Source organism: Marasmius oreades, chromosome 3 (assembly GCF_018924745.1).
Source record: "Marasmius oreades isolate 03SP1 chromosome 3, whole genome shotgun sequence".
In the NCBI taxonomy this organism is placed as follows: domain Eukaryota; kingdom Fungi; phylum Basidiomycota; class Agaricomycetes; order Agaricales; family Marasmiaceae; genus Marasmius; species Marasmius oreades.
The window spans coordinates 3,558,572-3,583,646 of NC_057325.1; the positions used below are offsets into that span (position 1 = coordinate 3,558,572).

A 25,075-nucleotide genomic window follows, 5' to 3' on the forward strand; every position below is an offset into this window, starting at 1 on the left:
GTGAACACATACCCCATCATGCCCCATAAACAATTTCGAATGCTTCTAACTCTTCCCCATCCTCGTATTGCGAAAATCGGCGAAAAAACGGTTGAATTAATAGTGGAGGAACGGGATTCAAGGTTGACACTTGACGAACTGACGCATTTTGGAAAGAACGTTGATTGGGAACGAATGGAAAAAGAATTGAAAGTTGACGGACTTTGGGAAATCGTTACGGAACACATGCCCCCCCGATACGTCTGGGGGGACGTAGAACGCAAAACACCACCGATCGAACCATTCACCCCAGCTAGATTCATGTCATATTTCGAATATTTCCATGTCGACATTGATGGGAACTTTTTCGAGAGGTCTACAGGGAGAAAGATTATCAAGCAGAACGCCTTAAGGACCTTCAAATACATAGCGTCGTACCTCTACAAACACCCCTTGTGGCCAATTTCCCCGGAGACGAGTGTTGACGAATTATTGGATCTAGTAGAAGACCACGCAGATGTCTTCTTTGTCGACGGATTATACTATGCAGATTTCATTGTGAACGGGACGCCTTTACCGAACGCCCATACTTTAGGACCACTGGGAGCCGGATTCCTACTCGAAAATCATTAATTCCGCGCGCCTACACGGTTCTCAATTACGGATCAGTCCTCCGTGCATCGGCACTCGGCCTTGAAGGGGGATAGTGTCACGAACCGGGCTACGGCCGCACTCCATCAAGCCTCGGCACTCCCCTATTTTCCCCTAATCTCTTTCTGAACTCCTTAACATCATCTCATTATACTCCTTTTAGTCTCCATGGATTCCTTAACTATTTCAACAGACTCCTTAGTTATCCAGTATATAAAGCTATCATGTATGCAGTGATCACTCAGTTCAATCAACTCTCTTATAAATTCCCTATTTTCCTCGCCCTTAGGCTCTTCACAGAGTTTCCGAGTGATTGATCGGCTTCCGCGTTCCGGCCCGATCGAATCCTCACAATGTGTAGAGTAGTACGACGCTGTACTCCTATAGTTTACCGCCTCCAAACAGGGCGAGCTCGTTCTAGGGTCGTATGGTAGATAGATAGATAGATAGATTACGCAGCATGGTCCCACAAGGGAACCGCCGGAACTACTAGTACTACCCTAAAGCGAGCTCACCCCTCGTAGTGTCGGTGGGGAGCATGCCGCATAATATAATCTATGATTCTATCCACAAGATGCCAAGATAACGAGGAAGGCAAGGAAGGCATAACTAGGGAATTGATTTGAATGCCGACGGCAATCAAACAAGTAACGAGTCCATTCCATTCCCACTTCAACGTTGATGAGGGATGGCATTCAACGAACGCAAAAGTGCATTGCTCAATACATTGAATGACCTTCCATCGGCTGCCAACACGGGCAGATCATCCCAATCCCGATCCAGCTCGTCAAGGTATTCAGCTACCCCCGAGAGATGAGCGACCTTGACGCATGATGAGCAAGAAGTTCGGGGGAGGGGAGCAGAGAGTCCAGGTGAGAGCCGGGGCGCGTGAATGCCGCCTTGTCAGGTACCTGTATCAATTCGCTGAAGGTTTTTATGTGATAGCAGTGCTCGATCTCCTGAAATACAGATGCGTCACGGAATCATGATCAGTGGGCCGCCAGGAGTTCAATGCGGCTACTATCGCTCACCGTTGCCTCGAACCATAGCTCTAGGCGATCGAAATGCTCACGAACATTTTTTTCCATGGTCATGACATTATGCAACGAATGTACTTTGTTGCCATTGATATTCTCGACGTCGTAACCGAAACGCTTCAAGAGAGAGCAGCGAGGCAGAAGTGCCTCTCTGAGAGAAAGTGAGCCCAGCAGTGCCAGCAGGAAAAGGGTACGAACATACCTTCGCGATAGAGGTCAGGCACTCTTCATCAGATATCTTGGTATATGTATATGTCGAGTCTGGTACAATGTGCGCGCATTCTGTCCAGCCTGTGCCAACTCGCATCACTTCCTCTTCGTTGACGTCGAAGGTTGCCGGTATAATTTGGTTATACTTTCCAGTTACCACACACCGGTAACCATCTCGGATAAGAGCCTATATGAAGGTTTAAGGCAGATAAAACCATGTTCTCAAGCGTCATGAAATACTTACTTGCTTCTTTGCGAGGCTGCTGTCTGTGGGTGCCTCCTCCATCACGGCCATCAGAGCCTCTTTGTCTTCATCGAATGAAGGCCGACTGGGATGTTTCGATAAATCTGATGTTTTCTTTTTGTATTTTTTGACTATATGCGTACGTTCAGGCCAAGAAGTTATTCGGTCGGTGCTCATTCACGATCAGACTTACAGCCCCTAATATAACTGTCAACAAAAAACCTTCCGAGTTTGAGCAGGGTATCTTGTTCTCCCTTGCAGGAGTTGATTTCTTTTACGATTTCCGTAAGAGCGTAAGAAGAGGGAGGATGAAGGATCAAGTATCCGAGCACTCTTGCGTATTTGACTTGCTCCTCGCTTGTAACTTCGCGTTCTAGTTTGAAGCAAGCATCATAAGCTCTCTGCGAGTTGGTATTGAGTATATCATCGGCTGTATCGAAGTACAGTAAGACGGTAGGAAGAGGAGTTGCACTGACGGTTCGGTATTTGTCGAGTATGTTCATGGTCAAGTAGAACAGTAATAACAATAGGCTGTTATAAATATGGAACTAGGCGGGCCGTCAAGCGGCAATATATATTAATAATCACTGGCACGGTGGCACCCTTGGCACCTCCCTCTTCTAACGCTCTTACGTCGGAAATCGTGAAAGGAATTAACTCCTGCAAGGGAGAACAAGAACGCTGCTCAAACTCATTGGACAGTGCATCGTTCTCAAGCAAGCGGGCATTAGCCTTCGAACATCTCTCAACACTGCAAAACTTCTTGAGCAGCGCAGTCATGCATGGAGGGTGAGTTTTCCTGTGTCTCCATTTATTTCAAGCTACTTTTTCAACTTGTGTCCGTAGAAAGTCAGGTTCATTATTGGTGAGGGAAATCTCCAAGATTCGGTTGGGTCAATTAGAGACTGTGCAAAACTCTGGCAGAACTGGAAAACGTTTTGAGGTGAAAGCGAAGAGGATGATGGATTCGACCATTCAATACCGGAACGCGGTCGAGGCCTGAACCTTGTGGAAGGTCATAACGATCGGAAAAGTCATAACGGAAAAGGAGTTCATCAAACACGGCCCCGCCTGGTGCAGGGGATATCCATCCGGAAAACACACTGAATCGTGAACGGGCTGGCATCTTCCCATTAATGAGCGAGCTGCCTGCCAAGCGACGGAAATTGTAATGTTGATCACGAGTCATACATAGATATTCGAGCGACGGGTCTAATCAACATGCACCCCAACAGACATGCAAATTACCTCAAAAGTCCCTCGTTTACAAAGAGTGTCGTGTACGCTCAGGCTATGTATCAAGTTGCCCCACCTCATTCTCCTCGTGTCGAAACGTTGAAACAAGGAACCCATTCGCCCAGTTCATTTGTGAAGCGTGGACTGTCGCCGGTGAAAAGAGCGGATAGGAAGTTTTCGAGTCTTGACTTTGGTTCGCGAACATAAACATACCGAATGTGTGGATATTTACCCATATTGTTACTGACTCTCATGGCTAGTTTTCTCCTAGATCCGTGTATTGAACTTGACATTTCAATGTGATTATCCGTCGTTTCGTGAAAAGCGATGCTAGAACTGCAAGGCCCCAACGGCGGCGGTGAGCTGCATACAGCATTGATTGCAGCTTCGACACGCCTTCAAGCGATCACTTGACAGTGCCCCGGCCTTTCTAGCTGCACAATTTACCTCACGAATTATGACTTTTTCGCGCGTTCTCAACGTGTTATCCTCTTGTCGTCAAAAATGAAACGTCTTATTGCCACGAGCAATCCTGCTGAACCAATTCCTCAATATAAAAAGCACGGCTCGCCGTATAGGAGATGCCCAAAACCCTCTCACTATGCTGGCTTACTACCACGATAATCTCTCATGCGACCGTCACCAGGAAACGACAGACGACGTCAACTGTACCTCCTCTCGACCTGTATCGAACGAGGTCCTCAACGCTTTGAAGTATCGCATATATCCCAAGTACTCACAGTCGCAGTCACCCGTAGACCGGTTCAAATCGATATCCCAAGAGCTCGGATTTCCTTGGGAGTGTGAGCTCCTCAGATTCGACGTAACACAGTCCGACATGGAGAAGGTGGCGTAGTTTTCGCACCATCACTTCGCGGTGAATTTTTGACACTCCAAGGATTTAGGGTGTGAAGGAAATGGTGGATTATTATACGAGGGAAAGGTGAGGACGACGGTTGATTGTAACGGCGGTTCTTAACGTTTCTGTGGCTTCAAGGGTTATCGAGCCCTACGATGTTCTATGGATGTTCACACACGGAAACGCGTGTCTCGACGTTGAAGGTTGTTTCCTTTCTAGCTTCCGTCACTCCTACTTCTGAGGACTCTGCCTCGTTGCCACAGAACCCTGGACGAAATCCACAATCCATCTCACCATCAGCGAAGGCGAATCGGTTTTAATTCCCGCTGGCGCATACCATCACTATACCCTCAACATTCACCCCGAGAATGATATTAGAATGTGGGGGATGTACAAGGCCAGTTAAAGCTTAGCACGTTTTCATCATCTTCTTCCCCCCTGACGCTATTTACTTCCAGACATCGGATAAGTCGGTTTTGGAGGCTGATTTACCACCGTTAATATTCGGGGAAGAGGCCGAGCAGCATCCAGCGCGGAAAGTTTACCTTGAGAGTGTCAGAACGTGAAATGTAATAATTGTTATAATAAAGCGCACTGGAGTCTGGAAGCCTTCCTGTATTATTTCCGTGCCTAAACGAAAGCCGTATATATAATCCCCCACCACTTCGTCCATTTTTGCCATTGCCCCATTCTAACCCAAAAACTCGAGCTGAGCGCGCCCAAAAATGGTCTTTACAGTTCATCTTCTCGTTGTATTCATTTCCTAGATTTGCCGTCAGATTGACCTGTCCATGACGAGAAGTTTCCGTTCGGGTTTAAGACAGGACCTTAGGGTCTTGGTGGTGGCTTCGAGGATAAGCGGTAATAGACCATTTCAAGAGTAGATAGGCCACCGGGCAACCACGAATGTTATAACGACAACCCATTTTCAGTGAGATCGACGCGTACAAACGATATTCTGCGGTACCTTACCATATCGACCCCAAAGATAGATAATATTGACACCGTCAACTTTCCACAGCCAAAGTCCAGGACTTCTGATGTCTCCTTCTGATTGTTGTTGAACGGAATATGACTTTTCCTAGATATTCATGCCAAAATTCCCGAAGGATTCTGATCAAAGTCTTTCGCGTAGTGGTGAAATGTGAAACGTTTGGCGTCGTCAGATTGGTCGCTGTCATGAGGGAAGTGAAGAAGCTTTGAAGCGCCGCGTCAAAGTTGGCAGGCGCTAAAACCTCTCGTCTTTCCTCCGTCATGCAAAAGAGAAATCAAAACCACCGGTACTCAATGAAGAGAGTCGATTTCAACACCATCGAGGAGAAGAAGGAGCTAACTTCAGGCAAACCAGTTATTGGATTCTACCACCGTACGCCCTCTGCCGGTATTGTACTATGTGAAAGGCTGCGCAGCATCTACTAGTCGCGGATCACCGTCTTTGAAAGTTCTGCCTCTACAGCAATGAAGGGTTCTTTCGTTCAATCAGTTTCAATTTCGACAAACGCTCCCCGGATTGACCTCCCGTGAACTTGAAATCGAAGACATCAGTTCAGCCAGTCCGAGGACGTAGCACTAGACCAAGGCTTGATTTGGGTTCTTTTCTCTTCTCGTGATATGACAGCAATCTTTCTTGTAACCTGCCAACAGGTGTTCAGGCTATTCCTTCCTTCAATGTCTTCGGATACCGAAGAATGGAAAACGCGCTTCTGGCTTCTAGTTCGTCAACTGACCCCAGCTATCGTCATTTGGAAATAGTTATACATAGTCAGCGGGCTGATGCCTCCCTGGACCTTGATTCGGGTTGCGTTCTTAGAGCGCTATTCCTAATCGTTGGATTAGCCATTTAGCTTGAAGTAAAACTGTGGACTGGCCAGTCATTTCTGAATCTTGGCTACTACTCAGCAGAGCCTCAGCTCGCTTCTTCAAATCTTATGGGAGCAAATATCCGGAACTCAAGTACTCAAGTACTCAGGCCTCAGGATCCAGTCAAGGCTAAAGGGTGAGAAGCTCAAAGACTTCAAGCGGTCGGTCATGTTACTGTGCCTTGTCCGACATTTTTTGCCTACCGGGACCGATGAAATGGAAGCTGTAGTTGATAGCACAGAAGCCGGCGGTGGGCGGACCAAATGACAGAGTTGGCATTGGTCTTCTCCATCGCAAACGTTCGAGTATCCTTTCACACAGATTAAGCATGATGTGAGTGTAGAACTGCTACCTGTTAATCCCTAAAACAGGTTGCGCAACTAAACAACTAGTGTACAAATTCATTGATTTCTTCCTACTCTGGAACTACCCGGGTCAATAATGTGTAAGTATATATGGGAGGCCTACAACTACAGATTGTGCGATTATTTGTTACGTATAATTTAATTTGCTTAGGCACTGGCGTTGGACTGAATGACAATTAACACGAGGTAACGTGGAGTATAGGAAGGAACATACGCTGGTGTCAGACGCAATGGTGGCTTTAGGGGGAGAAGAGGAGACAGCATTGGAAGTACGAGCGATGCTAGCAAGGTCAACTGGAAGCTCGGTTAGTGACACACAAAGTAGACACGCGACATAAATGACACTTGCTTTGACCCTTCTTGAAAGCATGCTTTCTGAATTGCTTCGCAGCTTCAAGCTCTTCCTCCGTCATAGATGGGCTTGGGATCATTGGAGCTACCTTGTCCGCAGCTAGTGCCAGGGTTAAGTAAAGCAATGATGATAATGGGAGTGTGATAGCCGTTACCATCGCCGGATGTACTGAATCTTTCGTCATCTTCACGTACGTCGTCTTCCATAGTCTGGTGCTCCCATTCGTCTTCAAGACGACCCCAGTTGTGGGCCCCGCCACCTTCCTTGCGCAAGGATTTCTCGAGTCCAGACTTGGAAAGAGAGCGATCCCTCATGACGGCGCGAGGGAAGGCAGAGCGTTCCGTTCGAGTCATAGTGAAATCAGAAGAGATATAGAGGAAAAGACAAGAGGTTTATGAAAGAGAAAAATGGTTCAGTGGCAGATCGCGAGTGGTGGGTAATGGTAGTGGGTGATAAGTGGAGACTACTGCCGCTTATATACAAGTCTGGGGTAAAGCGGTTCCCCTTTTCGGGAAAAGTGGTGTTATCGTGTGACAAGTATATTTATACTTATATTTGATTTTGTCGGATCTCCACAAACCATTCGTATGCATTCACGAAAGCTTCTTTGTCTCTGGGTAGCAACGGAAGAAGAATCAAGGTTTCTGTGGCTGGACCTAACAGCCTTTGTCCTAGGCTGGTCTGTGGTCTGTCTAGAACTGACGCAACGTGGCGTTGATATTGATAAGGTACTTTGAGCCAGAAATCACAACGAAGCATGAGTCAACCTGGATAAATTCAATTCCTGCTCAAACGCATAGCCCTTTGAGCGCTATTCAAGGGCGCAACGATGTCTTTCTGGACCCTGCACAAAGGGATCAAATTACGCTCGGAGTCAACCGAACCGTGTGATTGCCAAAAGTGGAAAAAAATGTGGGGAAACGTGAGAAAAAAACCGCCCTTCTTTGATTTTGGCACGTGCCTGGTCCATGCTCGAAATATACAGCATGGACAGGGTGTCGACAACGGTGAACAGAGTGCTCTGCTCATCAACCATCCCCCTTAATCATCATGTCAGAACTTCAATCTGCGCTCAGGGCTCTTTTACGCGATACCGATGGAATTATCACGCTTATCGAAGTTTTCAACCTCCCCGAAACCCTGACGTCAGACGAGGAAAGTTCTCGTCTGCAAGCTTTAGGAGATTCACGGAACAGAAGAGTACTCGCTGTGGTGGTACATAAGGATGAAGCAAGCGGTCAGGAGGAAGGAAGGTGATACAATCAATCGACCCGTAATGCATAATTTACTGACGGCCCAACTCTCGACTCGTTCTCAGTTTATTTGTTTTGAAGCCGAAGCATCCTTCTAGTGGTTATCCTGATGAACTCGAAATCCGACACGTTTTTCCAATATGCGGAGATTTCACGATTTCCATGGCTCAAATAAAGCGGCATTCTGCAGATTTACGTTCGCCAACACGTTCACATTCATCGACTCAATCGCCATCCGCAGCAATTAATCAACAGGAAGCTGGTAAAATCTTCTGGTTTATCACCCACATGTTATTAATCACGACTTCCAAGGCCTCAAAGTGACTGTTCACTCTGGTTTGAGTAACACCGAGCCGCTCAGTTTCTTTACGTATGACGTTCAAGGATTGCGAACGGTATTGGCGGAGTACAGGAGATTAAAGACAGCTTCAGGTCAGTCACATCTCTATTCACAAGATCCGTGCTAATCATCTGTTCACCAGACGCAGAGAGTACTGCTTCAGTCTTTCCCACTCAGACCTTTTCCTGGTTGGCGACTTACACCTCACGAGCTATCAGTATACCCACACGTTCGTTCAAGTCTCTTCTCGTATTTCCTTCGATTGACTTGTAGGCAGTATCCACTATACCCCCGGATCTTCGTCTAGAGCTTTTGCCTCTACATACCCGTCTATCGGACGCTAGTGCAGGCATCCCGGGAGATGACGCCGACGACCTCCTGTATATTCGTGAAGAGTGGGTGAGGACACGAGCAAGAGAAGCTTGCCGAAAGGGACGTGTAAGGTTGAAGTAAGCGCAATATATCTCATCGCCACAGACGCCTGTTCATTTTACCTTTATAGGATTCGGATAGGAACGTTTAACGTGAATGGGAAGATGCCTTCTCAGGATTTGGCTACGTGGGTTAACGGACACAATGTTGTTTCTGGAAAGGACGGCGTCCATGCAAGCTCTTTACTCCCGCCTGTGAAGGAAGTGTCACCTCTATCACTGGGCGACGTCAATAAGAATCCCTTAGATAAACTTACCGATAGTGAGTAACGTTTGTTCGCTCCAGCACGAAGCTCATGCAGAGCTACAGAGAATGAACCAGCTTCATCCTCAACAACCACCGTCGAGTCAGAAGATACACTTCACGAACCAGCAAATGAAGCTGGGACCGTTCCCTTTACTGACGGGGACCATTTCGACGATACCGATGTGATGGTTTTCGGCTTCCAAGAGCTTGACCTATCCACGGAAGCACTAATATACTCAACTAGCACGACTCGAGAGGAAGCGTGGTGTATGGCTATTTTCGCTGCCTTGGGGGAGAAAGGTGGCCAATATGTGAAGGTGAAAATCCCTTCAATCCCATACTCACGTTTTCGTGTGTACTAAAACTTATATCCGACAATGATAGCTGGCATCCAAACAGCTCGTGGGGATGCTGATCGTGGTTATAGTAAAGTCATCATTGAGAAGTTGTTTCTCCAACCTGATGGCTTCTTCGGTGGGTATTGGCATAATGGGTGTTATGGTGAGTATGATATTCAAACTTTCTTTTTTCTTATACGGGCAATGTCACAGATTTTTTTAGGGGAATAAAGGCGGGACTGCCATTCGACTTACGTTTACTCCACCCCCACCCGGCACGCTCCAAGGGAAAGAAAGCGGCGGCTCTTTATCGGGGGATGCACAACAAAGCCCTATTCGTCATATCCCTACCGTATCCCAGAACAATGGATCAGAAAGCCTCCGTGGTGCTGAAAGCCGTTCCGAGAAATCTTCTGGTTACGATGACATTATTATCGCGCCAGGTCCCACCACATTGACGTTCGTGTGCTCCCACTTGGCGGCGTTCGACGAAATGGTGGATAAACGAAATGCGGATTATCAGGATTTGACGAAGAGGTTATTGTTTTTGGAGACTCTGCCCTATGATAATGTTGAAGCGGATACCATTCCTCACGGTGTCAAGTCCCCGATGAGATCAGCAAGCGTTAGTAGTGGGATCTCGGCGAATAGCAATATCAACGGTGTGCCCGTACGGCGACCGACTGCACAGTTGCCGGCTGATACTTCAAACGTACCACTTCTGGAGAGGTATAACATCTTCGAAACCGACGTTCTGTTTTGGATGGTGAATTTTCTCTCTTTCTTTGGAAGTACATATGACTGACGAAGGTTCCTTAGGGTGGTAGGTCATTTCGGGTTGTTGTGCGAGGACATTGCTTAAGGCTGTTGGACTGTGGTCATAGATCTCAACTACCGGATAGACCTGCCTGATTCGGATGTACGGGCTATACTCGCCTCCGAACATTGGGACAACAAGTTCAACGCCTTGCTGAAGTATGATCAGGTGAAAGCACTCTCTGATCGCAGTCGTGTATAATCACATGAGTGTTAATGTGCCACCGTTCCCGTCAGCTGAAGAACGCGATACGGAACAAGAAAGCGTTCGACCTGTTCTCGGAACATCCTATTGCACACCTTCCGTAGGTTTTTCTCTTTCTGATGATTTCAGATCCTCGGAGGTGACGTGTTCTGCAGAACATATCGATTCAGTAGCGGGATCGTAGCAGACGATTTGGGATACGACATCAAGTGTGTGGCCTTTCCTTCTCCCTGTTTCTTTCTTTTTTTGAACGACTCGTATAGACGGAAGCCGGCATGGACCGACCGTGTTCTTTATGCACACTCCCCACTTACAAGCTCAATTCACCAACTATCATATGTCGGTCATCCCGAAATCAACATGAGCGATCATAAACCGGTCTCTGCAGATTTTGCGGTTGATGTAGGTTTGTTTAAATTGATTCATGTCCCTCGTCGTTTGATATGTGTGACAGGTTGATGTTTATGACAAAAACGGTCTCTCTGGGATGGCCAAACATTTATTTAGACAGCTGCATGGAATGGAAGAGAATCAGTCAAGAGCAAAGACGGAATTGAGTCATACGGCGATTGAGATTGGGGAATTTAGGTATGTCCACGTTTTAGTTCTCGACTTTGATTAAACTGCCCTAACACTCTTTGTCAGTTATCGACAGCTTATCAAACGGGTGTTTACGATACGGAATACAGGAAAGGTAAATGAATTACCTAGTGTGCCACTGAATGGGTTGCTCACTGGGAGTTTGTATGCTAATCAGGTTGCTTCGGCCTTTCGATTCGTACCCGTCGATATGGGTAGCGAGCTCCGTAAAAGCCTTTTCTTCAAACGCCGTTTTCTCATCACTCACAACTTCACTTCTAATTGGTTAGATCCAGGATGGTTGAATGTGTCACCAGTGACGGTGTGTGTGGCTCGGATTTCCTCGTGCCCACTCTAAAGACTGTTCTAGGGCTTGCTACTTCCCAACGACGTGGTGGAAATTGCTCTTACCGTATTCGTTGATGACCGAACTGCGTCAAAGCTCAATCTAGGTTCGAAGAACTTGGATTGTACGCTCATATTACATACACTGCTCGGGAAGGATCACTTTATCACAGTCTCTGGAAAATACCGTAAGTGGATCGCGTAATGTTGCATGCGGCCTTTTCACTTGCTCTTCACATTCGCAGAATACACCTGCTTTGCCAACAGTCTCTCTAGATTGACAAGACTTCCTGGCCCAATTCGCTCGTTGACAGGACCTCAGGACCTGTTGCATGAAGACCGTGCTATCAATGCTCCTCGAGAGATCATGCGCTTGGTCAATTGGATGATGACTGGAAGTCACCATGCTGTGGTAGGTATTACCTCAAGTGCTCATCTGTATGCGCTGAACACACCACTTAGGAGGATATCTTTGTAAAGGATGCCGATAAACATCTCTCACACCAAATCATAGAGGTCAATTTCGCTCCTGATTCTGTCGCCTGTTGACTGAACCAAACTCACTGTCGTCTAGTCTCTGGATACTGGTGACGAATTCCCATTTTCGACCGACCAGAAAGATAGTGCGACTCTTGTTGCTTTTGGGGAGACTCTCATCCAGTTGTTGTCGTCCTTGCCTGAGGGAATTGTCCCAGAAGCATTACACAGTCAATGTGGGCAAGTGGCTAGTCGGGATGAAGCTTTTGAGGTAAGTCTTTTTGCTCACCTGCATCCATAGCATTGTTATGTTGACATTCGTGCTAGATCCTGGACGCTCTACCTCCTACGGCTGTCAATGTGAGGAGCTTGATTCTTTGGGAACCGCGAACGTGGCCATACTTACAGGTTGGACGTTAGGTTTGGATATCGGTGACAGCCTTCCTTCATTTCATCGTGCAGTCTTCTTCGCAACCAGAAGTAACGGCAGAGAAGATCGGTAAGTACTGAATCCTGATTAGCTATACGCGCATCGAAATCCTTAACTGAGACCTCTATTTATCAGCTTCAAGATTTGCACCAATACTCCTTCGCGATTCTTATGGAGCTTCGCCGTCAATATCACCGTTAATGACCCATCGTTTTCTTCTTTATTTCATTCAATGATAGCTTTTTTATCATTAAGTGTGTTAGATAACTTTAAACTAAATGCCTCGGACATTGCTTTCACTTCTGCTCATATCGAGAATTTCATTCTAGGCAAACATTTTCTTGAAAGCCTTCTTTTCTTTCTCCCGCTTTTCCTTTTTGCGCTGCCTAAGTTTGGAAAGTTCTCCTGCTATGGCTTGGTCCTCGGAAACAAGATTGCTTGCTTGGGTCAAATCCCTCTCGGCCTCATCGTCATCCTTGGTGATGACATGGGCGAGAGCTCTGCGGTAGAGTGCTTTCGCTGGGCGAGAGAGTTGGTTAAATGCACACGTGTGATTGTCAACGACCTTACCTTTGTCTGAATCACTAAGTTCCAGAGAATCTAGAGCTCGTGTAGCGCTCCTGATTGCTATCTCCGAAGAAGCAGGTTGAATACGAATGGCAGCTAATGCAGAGTTCAGAAGCAAAGGGGCAAGTAACGCTTTGTATGATTGCTTGAGCTCTTCGGACGCATCTTCAGGCAAATTGTGGTGTACGTCCAGATAACGGATGGATTCTGGATCAAAGGGTTTAATGAGTGAATATATCTGCCAAAAAGTAGCAGAGTCTGAATCGTACTTTGGTACTTCGACAAGGCGAGGTCTGGTTTCCCCTCTTTGAATAGCTGATTGCCAATCTCTCGAATTTTGGTCGCAATTTCGAGGGCCACCTCAGGTTTGGCAATATCATGATCATCGTCGTCTGGATAGTCCTCATACGGGTCTCCTTCAGCACCGGCAGGCTCTGCAGTCAGTGACGGATCGTCCGGCGAGAGGACACCACAATCCTCGATAATGATCGGTTGGGTCGGAACGTCTCCATTGCTCGTGGGGAAGTTTTCAATCTGGCGAACTAAATCGCAAGGGAAAAGCTTTGTTCAGAGACGGGGAATTTTTGCAAGAACTTAGTTAGATCCCTACCAATAGATTTTCCTTTGATCACTTCTCCAAAAACGACGTGTTTCCCGTCAAGGTGACGCGTAAGGGCCGTGGTGATGAAAAACTGGGAACCATTCGTGTCTTTACCAGCGTTGGCCATCGAGAGTAAGAATGGCTTCGTGTGGTCAACTTTGAAAGCTTCATCTTCGAATTTTTCTCCGTAGATTGATTCGCCTCCGGTTCCTATCGTCGCGTGTCAGAATCGAGAATCAGAGGATATCTTTTCCTTCTACCGTACCATTTCCTGCAGTGAAATCGCCACCCTGACACATGAACCTGTCAACCAATTCCAATCACTCCAGAAAACCGATTCCTTCAACTTGATCAAAGAGGATAACAAAACTTACGATTTAATTACACGGTGGAATCCGGAACCCTTGTAATGAAGAGGCTTTCCTGATTGCCCTGTTCCTTTTTCACCGGTACATAACGCGCCTATGGAAGATTTTTACTTTAAGTGGGTCCTTATGAAAAAAAGAGATACATGACTTACGGAAGTTTTCTGCTGTTTTGGGCACAAGGTCTGAGTACAGCGAGAAAATAATTCTACCAACAGGCTTTGCACCTATTGATACGTCGAAAAATGTTATGGGGCGTTCAGCGGAGGACATGGTTGAGTTAATCGCGTCGATTCTCAAGATCGGTATATATACGATTTACGTAACCGAATATTCGTGAACTTTCCACCGTGTTCCAAATGATTCTTTCTTATCACTAGGCATACTTATTAGAGATGAAGTTGAGAAATACACGAGTTGGAGGCGAAATGGTTTCCTTTCGGCAATTGGACGTTGTTTGATGTTGGTAACACAGTGTCGGGTACGATTTCCCTTTACTTGCGATGTGATCCTCATGTTGCATTCGAGAGAATCAAAGAAGCATATGAGGACTCGTATTCGGGGAATGGGAGTTTAATGCGTGTGATTCCCATTGGGCTGGCGTATTGGCGAGACGAACAAAGGCACGGGAGTACGCACGCAGGAGTAGCGTAACGACTCATCCCAACGAGATGTGTCAAGAAGCTTGCGAGGTTTGGACAGGTGTAATTTCTATGATCATGAAAGCCGCGTATTCGTCTTCTGATGAAAGGTCGAAACTTACGACTTCTCCAACCATGAAAGTTGTTGAAAAACTCCAACGGGGCTGTCAATCTTCCGGCCTCCCGCAGCCTTTAACCAACTGGTGGCGTTTGAGCGCGCCTTCTCTGGTGAAGGTTTTTCCGCAACCACCATTGCATGTGTATGGCTTCTCTCCGGTATGGGTTTCTCTGTGGCGTTTCAAGTCGTGCTGACGATTGAAAGAGAGGGCACAGAGATCGCAAGAGAATGGCCGAGACTGGGTCGTTCCCTGTGTCGAGGATGGATGTCCTGGTGGATACAAAGTGAACTGATTTGTGTACTGGCCGGTGAGGCGTCAACGTACCACTCGATTGCCAGTATATGGCTTGTTCACGAGAGTGAACATTTGGAGCTGGACCTTGCAGTGGAGTGGTCTCAAGAATATGAGTAACTGGCGGATGCTCTATGTCGTTCCATATCTGCGTGAAGGTAGGGTCATTCCAACTGGAAGCCGGATTCAATCGACGATCCGCGTTCATTTCTTGCATACGAGCCTGAACATCCGCCATGGTCGGTCGAGAAAATGGCGCTTCGTTCCAACATGTCACCATCATATCCCACATCGGGCCCCGCAGTTTCTCACAGCTCTCAGGACGTGAAGGATGCTGTTTGTCCATCAAGACCACAAAGACAATTGCTGCCTCAGCCAATTCATAGAAGGGAATCCGTTCTGTGAAAATCTATCTCACAGCTGAAAAGAAGGTAGAATCCTAGGTGACATGGACACACTTCATAGCACACGCAAGCGTAAGCATAGACGTCGCTCTGCTTAGAAGGGAAGCAGTCTGGACCAGGCCTCAGTATTTCGGGTGCAAGCCATCGCGTTGTTCCCTTCGAACGACTCGTCTCTGAAAGCAATATTTGAGTGGCAGATACGCGCGATAAACCGAAGTCTCCAATGCATGCTCTTAGATCAGGCGTAATCAATATGTTGACCTGAAGAAAAACCAAGCGTAAGAAGCAATCCAGCTAGCACTAGAATACTCTCGCTCACTCCTTTCAGGTCGCCATGGACGATATTCTTCTCGTGTAAATACGTAAGACCACAGGCAACATCATATGCCTATCGTAACCTTAAAATAAGCCGTGAGTGATTCAGAGGAGAATGTAAACATACCAGTAGATCGTGATCGACAAGATTGGGGGCAGTGTTCTTCAAGAACTGGACGAGGTTTCCTCGCTCCATCCATGGTGACACAAGGCACAGCTGTTTCCGTTCCGTGTCCGAGTAATAGATTCCCATGAAGGGCAAGAGGTTTGGGTGGTTCAGCTGACGCCAGAGGATTGCTTCCTGCATATAATCCTTCATGCCAATAAGAAAATAGACGAGCTGACTGGGATCGTGCCGACATACCTTAATAATCTGCTTCACATCAGACGCCTCGAATGCCCTGGCCACCTTCAAACACACAAGTTGTTCCCCAATTCTCCCTTTCCATACATCCCCAAACGCGCCTCCTCCAACCGGATAATTACCCAGCTTCTCTACATCCCGAATTGTAAGGCATTGCGGATATAGACCGGATGCTCTAGAGAGACGAATCATTAATTTGAATATCCAGGACCGTAGATTCGTGGCGGCGTTTGGGTATTCAGCAAGCTGTCAAGAGGTCAGAACGTTGTGAAAAGGCCAAAATCAAGGTGATTTACTCGCCAGTTGGAATAAGTCGAGCCATTCTTGAGCGTCGTTACCATCTGCTTTGAGCAGTTCCTTTCGCTGCTGCTCATTGTCGACAATTCCTTGAACTTGTTGAAGGACTTGCTCGAATTCCGGCGTACTCGTGGGTTTCCGTGGTGCAAGCATCAGGGCACCTTGAGAGCTCTTCGTTATTCAATAGTACAGCTAGTAGGCCTGTAACCGACCTGGCTGACATGATGGCAAGCATGTGTAGACAGCCTGTGAAATGGAAAATGCCGGGCGCAGAAAGTTCTTATGATCGGGCGGAGGCTGCGGACCGCTCATCCGTTCTCTTTTTCACTCCGAATACCGATCATTTCTCTGCACAATACCCACTACCACTAACCCGTTCATCCATGATCAAAAGGCGCGCCATACAAGAAGCTCGACCAACAGTCTCTTTCTACTATGCCACTATTGGTTAAAGTATTAGATGAGTTAACCTAATCTAGAATAGTGACACATTGGCTTCAAAATACCTCGAAGTGGTGAGGACCGACAGCGACACATGGTCCAACTGGCTTTGGGTATTCGGGGATTATCATTACGAGGATGATGGGAGAATTCTGGACATGAGTCAGGAGCCAACCAGTAGGATGCCATCAATAAATTGGTAAGTCCTGCATGACTCGATTTCGGAATTCAACACAGCTGATACAATATAAGTACGCAACAAATTCATCCGACCACGGGCTCTCTACCTCCCAGACCTCGCGAAGATGGATTCCGAACTGCAGGCAAAACCGCGCCAAACGCCTCTTCCTATGGGGCAACTCTCCCTCATTCTTATGATACAATCATCTGATCCAATCGCCTCCACCGTCATCTACCCTTTCATCGCACAACTCATCCGCAGTACCGGGGTCACCAAAGGGGATGAGGCAAGGGTTGGGTATTACGCTGGAATGATAGTGAGGTTCTTCGTGTTTCGTCTCGAGTGCACTGGAGTAACGCTCATATACAGGAATCAATCTTCTTCCTATCTGAAGGGTTAGTGTGTTTCGCCTGGGGCTGGGCCTCTGACAAAGTTGGGAGGCGTCCGATTCTATTGTGGGCGCCGCTCGGATTAGCGGTTGCAATGTTAGGTTTTGGACTTTCAAGGACATTTTGGCTTTTGGTGTTCTGGCGCGCGGTTCAGGGTGTGTTCAATGGCAATATCGGTAGGTGTTACTTTCGTACTGTCGTTTCCCGAATCTCATCGACTGTTACAGGCGTGGCGAGGACTGCAATGGCTGAGGTGTGCAGAGGTTCCTGCTTAGTCGTTGCTCTGCTCATCCAAGGACCTTAGATCACCGACTCAACTAACATCGCCGACGCTTATATGCTCTTCCCCATAGTATGGCAGATCGGGGTCACTCTTGGGTACGCCCTTTCCCTCGACGTAATCATCGGTGCTTATAAGTTTGTAGTCCTGCAATCGGCGGGCTGCTATCCGAGCCTGCTTCGAATTGGCCGCGTTTATTTGGCGGGGTCGGACTCTTTGTGGATTACCCCTACTTCTTACCCTGTCTCGTGCCAGGTGTCTATGCCCTCGTCGTCTTTTTCAGCTGCTGGTTTGGCTTGAAGGAGGTGAGTTTCGGTATCAAATTACCTCTTACGACTCCGTTGCTAATCTGTGCCCTTGTTCCAGACACATCCGTCGTTTAGGAAAAAAACCAAGGCTGATGACTCCGAAGACGCCTCTCGGACTCCCCTCCTTTCTGAAACCGATGACTCGGTATACGACGCGACGAGGCAATCGTCGACAGAGTCGACGCATCCATCCGCACCCCCACCAGTCTCCATCTTCAATCCGAATCTCAACATTGTCCTTGCAAACTACTTCTTCCTGGCATTCACCGACATGTCATATGTCGTCCTTATTCCCATATTTTACTCTACTTCCAACTCAATGGGTGGGCTCGGCTTCTCTGCAAAGACTATCGGAACGACCTTGGCTGTCTACAATTTCGGGAACGCCTTCGTTCAGATCACTATCATGAAGCGGGTTTTAAAGTGGTTGGGCCCAAGGAGGCTCTATCAATTCGCGTACTCCATGTCGATGGTTCCATTCGTGATGATGATGTGCCAACAGATGCTCGTTAGCTGGTACGGAAAGGTTACTCTCGGGGTATGGGTGGCGATAGTTTTGCAGTTTTCTGCAGCGTCGGTGAGCAACGTGTCGTATGGTCAGTTGAGCTAATCGTCCTCGGATACCCCAAGCTTGTGCTGACGATACCTCCTGCATTGCAGCATGTATACAGCTTTTACACGTCGAGGCGGCGACTCCGGGAACGCTCGGTGCTGTGAATGGGTTTTCCCAGACTGCGGCATCGGCGATTCGGACGGTTGCTCCTACTTTGGCGTCGTCGTTGTTTGCGTTGTCATTGCAGTCTGGGGTTCTTGGCGGGTATTTGGTCTACGCTGTGATACTCCCGGTGACCCTGGTTGGGTCGGGCTGTGCTACAAGGCTTCCTAGTCACTTGTCTTGAAGCGAGACAATGCCTGACGGAGGGTAGTGCATTTGTTGCCTATTGAACATGATATGATTTCCCTACGCATTTCGTACATCAGTCCACTATAAAATTTGCCTCATATGCCTTGAGCAATCGAGGGGCATGCCCATCAACTCGAGACGGGAAAGGTTCTGCTTCTTCGACCGAGCGACGAGGGACTGAAATACATCTTGGATCCATTTACCAACGAAGTATGGTTCAGAGAGGGAGGGGCCTATATAGCGAAACGTTGGGCTGACTCATGGCAATGTAAAATACAGGAGCTCGAGGCCCTTTCGAGATTGGCGTTGAGAAAAATGTATACTGGCCAACGTGGGGATCGAACCCAAGACCTTCGCGTAATATATTCTTCAAGAATGATCCCATATTAGCACGACGCTCTAACCAACTGAGCTAGTCGGCCGACAATTTGTTTGATTTTGAATGTCCAGATTCGTTCTAAAATACATTATAGTAAAATACTATCTGGAGTTATTCCTTTCAGTAGTTTTCCCATACGGGATATGGCTTGATACCCTTTCTTCCTGGGACCGACGCACATTCCAAACTCTGTAGTAATAAGAATAAAACCGACCAAGAACGCCACAAAAGCAACAAGGACCAACCAGGTCGCGTTGCCCCACTCTGTGTGGATCCCAAGCCCACTCAACTGGTTCGACACGAAACCAAAAAGTGCCATATCAACGATCCACGCGACGAAAGCGACTACCATTGCTAGGCCTTATGGAGCGTCAATCCCGGATGTGATGCCAGTCCGACTGGGAACTCACCGAAGAAGATTGCCATCAAGGCCGTCCCGGAATCGAGAACCTCTGCAACGAGGGTCCCAGAGAGTATTGAAAGCCCACCGAGACCAACAGCTACATTCTGGAATCAATATGGCATGTCAGGGAATCAGGACTCGTGAACATGCCTATAGGATGGAGTATCATCGCCTTCGACAAGGATTCTAGACGGACTGTCATTGCATTGACTTTGTTTTCGTTACCACTATTGGAACTGCTGAAGTTCAAGTTTACATCCTCCAATGCACATGATTCCGAACCGACCTTATCCCTAATGTCCATAAATCCAGATCACGGTATCCAATACTTGTGTTCGAGTGGCTATATCCGAAGGTTCCGAAGCGTATCGCGGTGGAGTTAGAGGTTACAGTCCCGGCCTCCATAAAGAAAACACTGTCCCAAGTGGGCGTGGAGATGCACACCTATGTGACGGGATATTAGCAAGGCATGATAAAAAAGCACGGTAGTCTAGTCTTACCACAAGAAGTAGAACTGTCGCCACAAGACAGAAGGCAACTGCGGGAATATCTTTGCCAGTCATGAAGCCTTATGAAGGATAGAGAGTTTGTGTGAGCTGCAACGCATAAATCAAAACCGTGGACCACCTAGATATAAGTCCATGGATTCAACCTCGCACTGCCTTAAGCGGACTTTATTCACCTTCGTTTGTTCGTAAGTAAAAGCTGTTGAATGCGCCACTCTCCAACGGGTGTGTCGTATATATCTGCCACTAGTAGGTGGCGGTACACTGTGGAGACACCCGATAGCAGTCTCGAAGCATTGAAGCGTGAATCGAGGTACTTATTTTCGAGAGAAACGGTTGAAGTGGATATGAAATACATATAAGCAGCACCGAAATGGATGAATGATCCCCTAAGCTCACCTTCGCCGGAATCAAAGCGCCGGGACGAGCTTGATAGCTAAAGCGCTAAAGTCTGGCGTTGCGCAGTCGGGTTGAATAGATCATATGCCCCAGGGTGAATTCGGTTTATTCCATCATTCAATACATCCCAATTCCGAATCAAGTGGGTAGAATAGCCGTTGCCTCGAACAGCTTTGAAGCTTTGAAGGCATTGCTGAAGCGCTGAATCGCGAGGCAATTTTATATCTTAAATAACCCAAGGTCTGCGGAGTACGTGAGGGATGAAGTATTTCGGAAGGACTCCAAAAGAGAAGAAATCCAGAATCCATGGCACCTGAGGTGCTCGAGTGTTTTAGTATCGGTTATCTTGAGTTTTGAGTCAGACGGGGGAAAGCTGAAGCGTGGGAAAGTGGACGCCCTTTACACTTGGCTCTCTCTTTGCTACTATGCCACTGCGGGCTCAAGCTCAAGATCCGTCCTTTGTACAGTTTACGATCGATTTTCCTCGAACACAGGAAGCCCAAACAAACCCTGAAGAGTGGAATTCGAAATGGGAGAAATATTTCAACCAATTTGACCTTCCACCCGATATGATTTTCATGAAGGAGGTCCAGAGCAACACAAGCTTCCATAGATCCGTTAGTGACTTGCTTCATTATTATTCCATTCTATACACACAGACGTGTGAGGTCCAATATCGGGTAGGCGGTAGGGCTTGCCATGCCTTGTTAACCTGCGATCTCGGGCGAAAATGGACTACTGCCGGAGAAGATGTTCGACGAAAACATACCCTCAGGGCGTTATCCGAAGCATGTGCGATGGCGAATAATCTGAATCAAGCTCGAGCTTACTGTAGTGACATTCTTCGTCTTAATCACCTGAGCAAAGACGGGAAAACGCTTATATCTCTCCTCCGGGCTATGATCCCTGAAGATCTATCTAATATCCCAAAAACTCCGTACTACTTTCCCGAGGCTCGCTGGGACTCGTTACGGAAGCAAGTGGAGAAGGAACACTCCGCTAATTCGATCGAAAAAATCACCTTTGACGAGACCGTGAGTTTTTAGAAACCACTGATTCGCGAATCGACTCATTCACTTTCGTATGTTTGGGCCCCCAGTTTCACTTGCGAACCAAATTGATTTGTACGTTCAACCACCCCTGCTGAAAAAGACCACATACCGAGCACAAACATTGACCTGATTGATTCCAGATCACGTTCTTGAATTCATGTTCATGTCCTTCCTTGGCTGGGAACTTGACAAAGTCAGGGTGATGAAGAATACCTCCGTCAAAGTGGACAAAGAGGCCCAGAAACTGGCTACAAAGGGCTATAAGGCTAATTTGGAGTCCATATATGGCCGTGAAGCGGCCAAGGAGATACGAAAGGATGACCTTGCCGCTTGGAAAGATCGAAAAGCGAAGCGAGGGTATTTTTGCATGCTTTGCCACAAGGCTGAGGGAGAAGAAAAGTTTTCGCGCTGTTCGGAATGTTGGAATAAACAGCAGCGTGATTGGAAGTATTGTTCGAAGTGGGTCATAGCTTCGTATCCTCTTCGCGTTAATGTTGATCCCAATTCGTCGATTCAGAACATGTCAGAAGAAAGACTGGGCTGAAGGGAATCACAAGAAGATTTGTGGAAAGCCATTGACTGCCGAGACTGCTTTAGAAAGTGCTCCTCCACTCCGCCCGGAAGGAGCACCTGAGGTGCGCCAAGTCGGTCCACCACGAAATGGCTTTAAAAGGTCGCCGGCTCTAGTCCAGCACGTTTATATGCTGAACCTCAACCCAACGGCTGACCTTTTCCTGAAGACGGGTACGGGTCAAGGAGGCTTCATGAAAACTGATACACCATACCTGCCTATCCAAAATCGAGTCAGAGCTGCACGGGATAAAGCCATGTGTGAAGGCGATAAGCAAAGTGCTTCATTGCTTTGCCACTACATAACCTGGTTCTGTTGGGCGAAACACTGGGACACCAAGCAAGGTTATGATTTCAAGATGATGGTCGAGCAGATGGAGAAAGAGTATGAGTATCCGGACTTGAAACAGGCAATGTTAAAATTGCAAGAAAAGCAATTTAGAGATCCTATTCGCCGACCGTAAGTGCCCGGTTTCTGTTCCTGAAAGTCTAAACTTACGCCATGAAGACCCCTCGTTGCCGACCTCCATCCACTGCAATGGGCCGGCTTCATCGCCCTCGACCATACTGATGTGAATAGACGACTTACATTCTAGTTATTCACTTTTCTTGGTTTTTGACTCATTTTAGCACGAAAGCTGATGTGCTCTCTGTACTATTAGTGCTTCCTTGGTGCTCAATATAATCCTTGATCGTAAGCCATCAAGTCAAGCGCGGTGCAAAGAGCCATATAGCGAATTGCAAAGTAACCAATGACGGGAAAACTGCTGTCTAAGAAATACACAGTCGACTCGGTAGGATTGACAAAATGTCATGACTCTATGGCCATCTCGTCCCAATCCTCGTCAACGGGCTGAACATCGTCGTCTCCGAGCCCTCTTCCTCCTCTCTCCATCAATTCGGCGGGAATAAGACGACTGTGATCATCGATCCCGTTCTCCAGTCGTCTTCCGACATGGACTTTTCGATAATTTTCGTCCCAAGTCGCGTGGCTCTGGAAAAATCTCCTTTTGGCTGACTTTCCGGGCGCACCGATAGTCTCGTAGTGTTCGTACCCCTCTTCTTGAACAGGTACATCATAGTATCGGCCTGTCAACAGTGACATTCGCTTTCTGAGGTTGTTCCGATGTGGAGGGAAACGTCGAACTCTGGGATGACTTTGAGAGCGAAGGCCAGATCGACTTCCCCGCGAGGTATTGGATTCATCAGAATCGTAAACGGATTCTTCCTCTTCTTCGGAAGATGAAGACGAGGACGCCGTGTCAGACTCTTGTAAGTGGTATACATAACGAGCGTGTTCTGAACAGAACCGGAAGGTCACAAAGTGCAAAACAAGACATGGGCAAGGCAACGTACGAGCTAAGCGTTCATCTAGTTCATCTCTCCTTTCACTATCGTCCTTTCCAAATCCTAGATGTGTTGCAAGGCTTTCTCTAGGGGTATCGTGTATTCCAACGGATGGAGCGCCCTCTAGCTCTCTAAGCTGCTCTAAGGCGATAGCGCGAACCTTGTCCAGCGAGCCATCCTTCACATTCATATCATCCATATTACTCGCAACGACTTCAAGCCTATATCGCGGGCCAAACCATTCAAAGTACTCGTTCCACGGTAAATTGAGATCAATCTCCTTTTCTATCCCCAGAGCACAAGCAGTCTCGTACGTCCACACACGGCCAACATTCTTGATAGTATAACCTCCACCACCCAGCAAAATGAGGGGTATGTTGTATCGCCTAATAAATTGCACGCAATGTGCGTGTCCTTCCATCGTTACGTTGAAGCAGCCAAGCTTATCTCCAGAGAGCGAGTCGGCACCGCATTGGAGAACGATAGCAGAAGGGCGATACACATCGATGATTTTCGCCATGATCTACTAGAGAGGGTGAGCGATAATGTTAGGACAGCAGATCTGCATGATGACCTACCGGTTCAAATATGCTCTGAAACGATTCGTCTGCCACTCCATCCTTCAGAGGAACGTTAATAGCGTATCCCTTTCCCCTATCTCTTCCTCTGTCTTCCTGTGTCCCAGTACCGGGGAAATATTCTCCATATTTGTGGAAACTGACGGTCATGACGCGGTCGGTGGTATAGAAGGCCTCCTCAACGCCATCTCCGTGATGGCAGTCGATGTCAATGTATAGAACTCGCGGATATGTTCGTAGAAGTTCCAGTATACCCAAAACAATGTCGTTGATATAGCAAAACCCTGAGGCTTCGCGCTTTTTGGCGTGGTGAAGACCGCCAGCCCAATTAATAGCGATGTCTGCTGCCCCTGAAGCGACACGGTCTGCAGCAGCTGAGAAACGTGGTCAGTGACAATGGGTTCAAACAAGGCTGAGCGTGTATTTTGCGCACCTATAGAGCCTCCGGCTGAAATTGAACAGAACTCGAACACGCCTTCAAAAGGGGGGTTATCGTCCCCAACCAAAACTAAAGGATTTTCGGAGCTCGAATCAGCGGGAAGTCCTCAGGATTTTTGGGTTAAGAAAGGTTCACATCGCGTCCCATGGTATGTCAACTCCTCTGCCGTCTCTGGCGTTACTCTTTTCAAGAAGTGGATGTATTCGTCGGTGTGAAAGGTGGTCATAGCTTCTGGAGTTGCACGTTTCGGTTTCTATAGTCCTTGCTATGAATAGAGCCTCAAGAGTAATGTCATGACTTACTACTATCTGCATTTTCCCAAACATATCATAGGCACCAACGAGTTCATGTGCTATTCGTATCCGATGTGGTTTCATGGGGTGATGAATTCCGTATGTATAAGAACCGACGTCGGCTGGTTAGAACGTTAGTAGACGAAGTTAAGAGATTGAGAATAGCATTTACGGTCATAATAATAAGCCACTCTTCTTTTGGACATGGCGGTGGTGAAGGATGAGAAAGCTACTTACAGCCGAGTCCGACTCCGTGCGACCGCGGCTCTAACATCCATGCTCTCGAAATCTACGTTGAGAATTCGATTGCTACTAACGACAGAATTGTAGAATAACGGACTGAAGGGTCTATTCTCTAGCAACAAGAACAACAATTTTGATGCTCAAC

General features: G+C 47.3%; 11 protein-coding genes across 11 annotated transcripts; 5 read left to right on the top strand and 6 right to left on the bottom strand.

Moving 5' to 3' along the window:
* Positions 1 to 1,728: 1,728 nt before the first annotated feature.
* Positions 1,729 to 2,624, bottom strand: E1B28_006533 (uncharacterized protein; the record flags this gene model as incomplete). The annotated part of the gene is made up of 4 exons (XM_043151215.1): positions 1,729 to 1,818; positions 1,870 to 2,064; positions 2,122 to 2,252; positions 2,315 to 2,624. The coding sequence occupies 4 exons, from the start codon at positions 2,622 to 2,624 to the stop codon at positions 1,729 to 1,731; spliced, it is 726 nt and encodes a 241-aa protein (XP_043012308.1).
* A 633-nt stretch (positions 2,625 to 3,257) lies between these two features.
* On the top strand, positions 3,258 to 3,564 carry E1B28_006534 (uncharacterized protein; the record flags this gene model as incomplete). The annotated part of the gene is made up of 2 exons (XM_043151216.1): positions 3,258 to 3,289; positions 3,357 to 3,564. 2 exons carry the CDS (start codon positions 3,258 to 3,260, stop codon positions 3,562 to 3,564), a joined length of 240 nt encoding a protein of 79 aa, XP_043012309.1.
* Positions 3,565 to 3,958: 394 nt separating this feature from the next.
* On the top strand, positions 3,959 to 4,782 carry E1B28_006535 (uncharacterized protein; the record flags this gene model as incomplete). Its single annotated transcript, XM_043151217.1, has 5 exons — positions 3,959 to 4,204; positions 4,263 to 4,300; positions 4,355 to 4,419; positions 4,480 to 4,613; positions 4,675 to 4,782. The coding sequence occupies 5 exons, from the start codon at positions 3,959 to 3,961 to the stop codon at positions 4,780 to 4,782; spliced, it is 591 nt and encodes a 196-aa protein (XP_043012310.1).
* Positions 4,783 to 6,408: 1,626 nt separating this feature from the next.
* On the bottom strand, positions 6,409 to 7,379 carry E1B28_006536 (uncharacterized protein). The gene is made up of 4 exons (XM_043151218.1): positions 6,948 to 7,379; positions 6,791 to 6,892; positions 6,656 to 6,735; positions 6,409 to 6,606 (listed from the first exon to the last, which is right to left on the bottom strand). The coding sequence occupies exons 1-4, from the start codon at positions 7,144 to 7,146 to the stop codon at positions 6,589 to 6,591; spliced, it is 399 nt and encodes a 132-aa protein (XP_043012311.1). The 5' UTR covers positions 7,147 to 7,379; the 3' UTR covers positions 6,409 to 6,588.
* Positions 7,380 to 7,843: 464 nt separating this feature from the next.
* E1B28_006537 (uncharacterized protein) lies at positions 7,844 to 12,490 on the top strand (the record flags this gene model as incomplete). Its single annotated transcript, XM_043151219.1, has 25 exons — positions 7,844 to 8,046; positions 8,112 to 8,308; positions 8,359 to 8,478; positions 8,529 to 8,615; positions 8,664 to 8,835; positions 8,889 to 9,079; positions 9,128 to 9,381; positions 9,449 to 9,565; positions 9,626 to 10,168; positions 10,230 to 10,239; positions 10,287 to 10,387; positions 10,456 to 10,523; positions 10,579 to 10,632; positions 10,687 to 10,825; positions 10,878 to 11,011; positions 11,069 to 11,117; positions 11,181 to 11,229; positions 11,293 to 11,324; positions 11,373 to 11,535; positions 11,593 to 11,759; positions 11,810 to 11,863; positions 11,922 to 12,095; positions 12,152 to 12,184; positions 12,245 to 12,323; positions 12,390 to 12,490. 25 exons carry the CDS (start codon positions 7,844 to 7,846, stop codon positions 12,488 to 12,490), a joined length of 3,291 nt encoding a protein of 1,096 aa, XP_043012312.1.
* An 89-nt stretch (positions 12,491 to 12,579) lies between these two features.
* CYP40 (Peptidyl-prolyl cis-trans isomerase cyp40) lies at positions 12,580 to 14,060 on the bottom strand (the record flags this gene model as incomplete). The annotated part of the gene is made up of 7 exons (XM_043151220.1): positions 12,580 to 12,773; positions 12,825 to 13,028; positions 13,091 to 13,363; positions 13,432 to 13,632; positions 13,688 to 13,725; positions 13,797 to 13,884; positions 13,943 to 14,060. 7 exons carry the CDS (start codon positions 14,058 to 14,060, stop codon positions 12,580 to 12,582), a joined length of 1,116 nt encoding a protein of 371 aa, XP_043012313.1.
* A 535-nt stretch (positions 14,061 to 14,595) lies between these two features.
* On the bottom strand, positions 14,596 to 16,371 carry E1B28_006539 (uncharacterized protein; the record flags this gene model as incomplete). The annotated part of the gene is made up of 7 exons (XM_043151221.1): positions 14,596 to 14,816; positions 14,872 to 15,247; positions 15,297 to 15,503; positions 15,562 to 15,630; positions 15,685 to 15,870; positions 15,922 to 16,167; positions 16,222 to 16,371. The coding sequence occupies 7 exons, from the start codon at positions 16,369 to 16,371 to the stop codon at positions 14,596 to 14,598; spliced, it is 1,455 nt and encodes a 484-aa protein (XP_043012314.1).
* A 100-nt stretch (positions 16,372 to 16,471) lies between these two features.
* E1B28_006540 (uncharacterized protein) lies at positions 16,472 to 19,079 on the top strand. Its single transcript, XM_043151222.1, has 9 exons — positions 16,472 to 16,858; positions 16,912 to 17,156; positions 17,210 to 17,235; positions 17,281 to 17,405; positions 17,457 to 17,482; positions 17,534 to 17,607; positions 17,655 to 17,814; positions 17,876 to 18,413; positions 18,478 to 19,079. The coding sequence occupies exons 2-9, from the start codon at positions 16,965 to 16,967 to the stop codon at positions 18,714 to 18,716; spliced, it is 1,380 nt and encodes a 459-aa protein (XP_043012315.1). The 5' UTR covers positions 16,472 to 16,858; positions 16,912 to 16,964; the 3' UTR covers positions 18,717 to 19,079.
* A 109-nt stretch (positions 19,080 to 19,188) lies between these two features.
* On the bottom strand, positions 19,189 to 20,787 carry E1B28_006541 (uncharacterized protein; the record flags this gene model as incomplete). Its single annotated transcript, XM_043151223.1, has 7 exons — positions 20,409 to 20,787; positions 20,186 to 20,325; positions 20,004 to 20,130; positions 19,790 to 19,947; positions 19,654 to 19,739; positions 19,511 to 19,600; positions 19,189 to 19,460 (listed from the first exon to the last, which is right to left on the bottom strand). Exons 3-7 carry the CDS (start codon positions 20,064 to 20,066, stop codon positions 19,189 to 19,191), a joined length of 669 nt encoding a protein of 222 aa, XP_043012316.1. The 5' UTR covers positions 20,067 to 20,130; positions 20,186 to 20,325; positions 20,409 to 20,787.
* An 8-nt stretch (positions 20,788 to 20,795) lies between these two features.
* Positions 20,796 to 22,760, top strand: E1B28_006542 (uncharacterized protein). The gene is made up of 5 exons (XM_043151224.1): positions 20,796 to 21,442; positions 21,508 to 21,532; positions 21,601 to 21,919; positions 21,978 to 22,490; positions 22,539 to 22,760. Exons 1-5 carry the CDS (start codon positions 20,834 to 20,836, stop codon positions 22,624 to 22,626), a joined length of 1,554 nt encoding a protein of 517 aa, XP_043012317.1. The 5' UTR covers positions 20,796 to 20,833; the 3' UTR covers positions 22,627 to 22,760.
* Positions 22,742 to 24,920, bottom strand: E1B28_006543 (uncharacterized protein). Its single transcript, XM_043151225.1, has 7 exons — positions 24,860 to 24,920; positions 24,697 to 24,809; positions 24,530 to 24,647; positions 24,389 to 24,463; positions 23,956 to 24,329; positions 23,387 to 23,900; positions 22,742 to 23,329 (listed from the first exon to the last, which is right to left on the bottom strand). Exons 1-7 carry the CDS (start codon positions 24,891 to 24,893, stop codon positions 22,842 to 22,844), a joined length of 1,716 nt encoding a protein of 571 aa, XP_043012318.1. The 5' UTR covers positions 24,894 to 24,920; the 3' UTR covers positions 22,742 to 22,841.
* Positions 24,921 to 25,075: the final 155 nt, after the last annotated feature.

Bases quoted from the DNA above. Each gene is read 5' to 3' on its own strand.
- E1B28_006536 (XM_043151218.1), bottom strand. From the start codon at position 7,146: ATGACTCGAACGGAACGCTCTGCCTTCCCTCGCGCCGTCATGAGGGAT. The intron at 6,893-6,947 runs GTAACGGCTATC...CCCTGGCACTAG, and splicing joins ATTCAGTACATCCGGCGATG to CTGCGGACAAGGTAGCTCCA. The intron at 6,736-6,790 runs GCAAGTGTCATT...CCGAGCTTCCAG, and splicing joins TGCTTTCAAGAAGGGTCAAA to TTGACCTTGCTAGCATCGCT.
- E1B28_006543 (XM_043151225.1), bottom strand. From the start codon at position 24,893: ATGTCCAAAAGAAGAGTGGCTTATTATTATGACC. The intron at 24,810-24,859 runs GTAAATGCTATT...CGTTCTAACCAG, and splicing joins AGTGGCTTATTATTATGACC to CCGACGTCGGTTCTTATACA. The intron at 24,648-24,696 runs GTAAGTCATGAC...CAAGGACTATAG, and splicing joins TTGGGAAAATGCAGATAGTA to AAACCGAAACGTGCAACTCC.
- E1B28_006542 (XM_043151224.1), top strand. From the start codon at position 20,834: ATGCCACTGCGGGCTCAAGCTCAAGATCCGTCCTTTGTACAGTTTACG. The intron at 21,443-21,507 runs GTGAGTTTTTAG...TTGGGCCCCCAG, and splicing joins AAATCACCTTTGACGAGACC to TTTCACTTGCGAACCAAATT. The intron at 22,491-22,538 runs GTAAGTGCCCGG...TACGCCATGAAG, and splicing joins AGAGATCCTATTCGCCGACC to ACCCCTCGTTGCCGACCTCC.
- E1B28_006540 (XM_043151222.1), top strand. From the start codon at position 16,965: ATGGATTCCGAACTGCAGGCAAAACCGCGCCAAACGCCTCTTCCTATG. The intron at 17,236-17,280 runs GTTAGTGTGTTT...CAAAGTTGGGAG, and splicing joins ATCTTCTTCCTATCTGAAGG to GCGTCCGATTCTATTGTGGG. The intron at 17,815-17,875 runs GTGAGTTTCGGT...CCCTTGTTCCAG, and splicing joins GCTGGTTTGGCTTGAAGGAG to ACACATCCGTCGTTTAGGAA.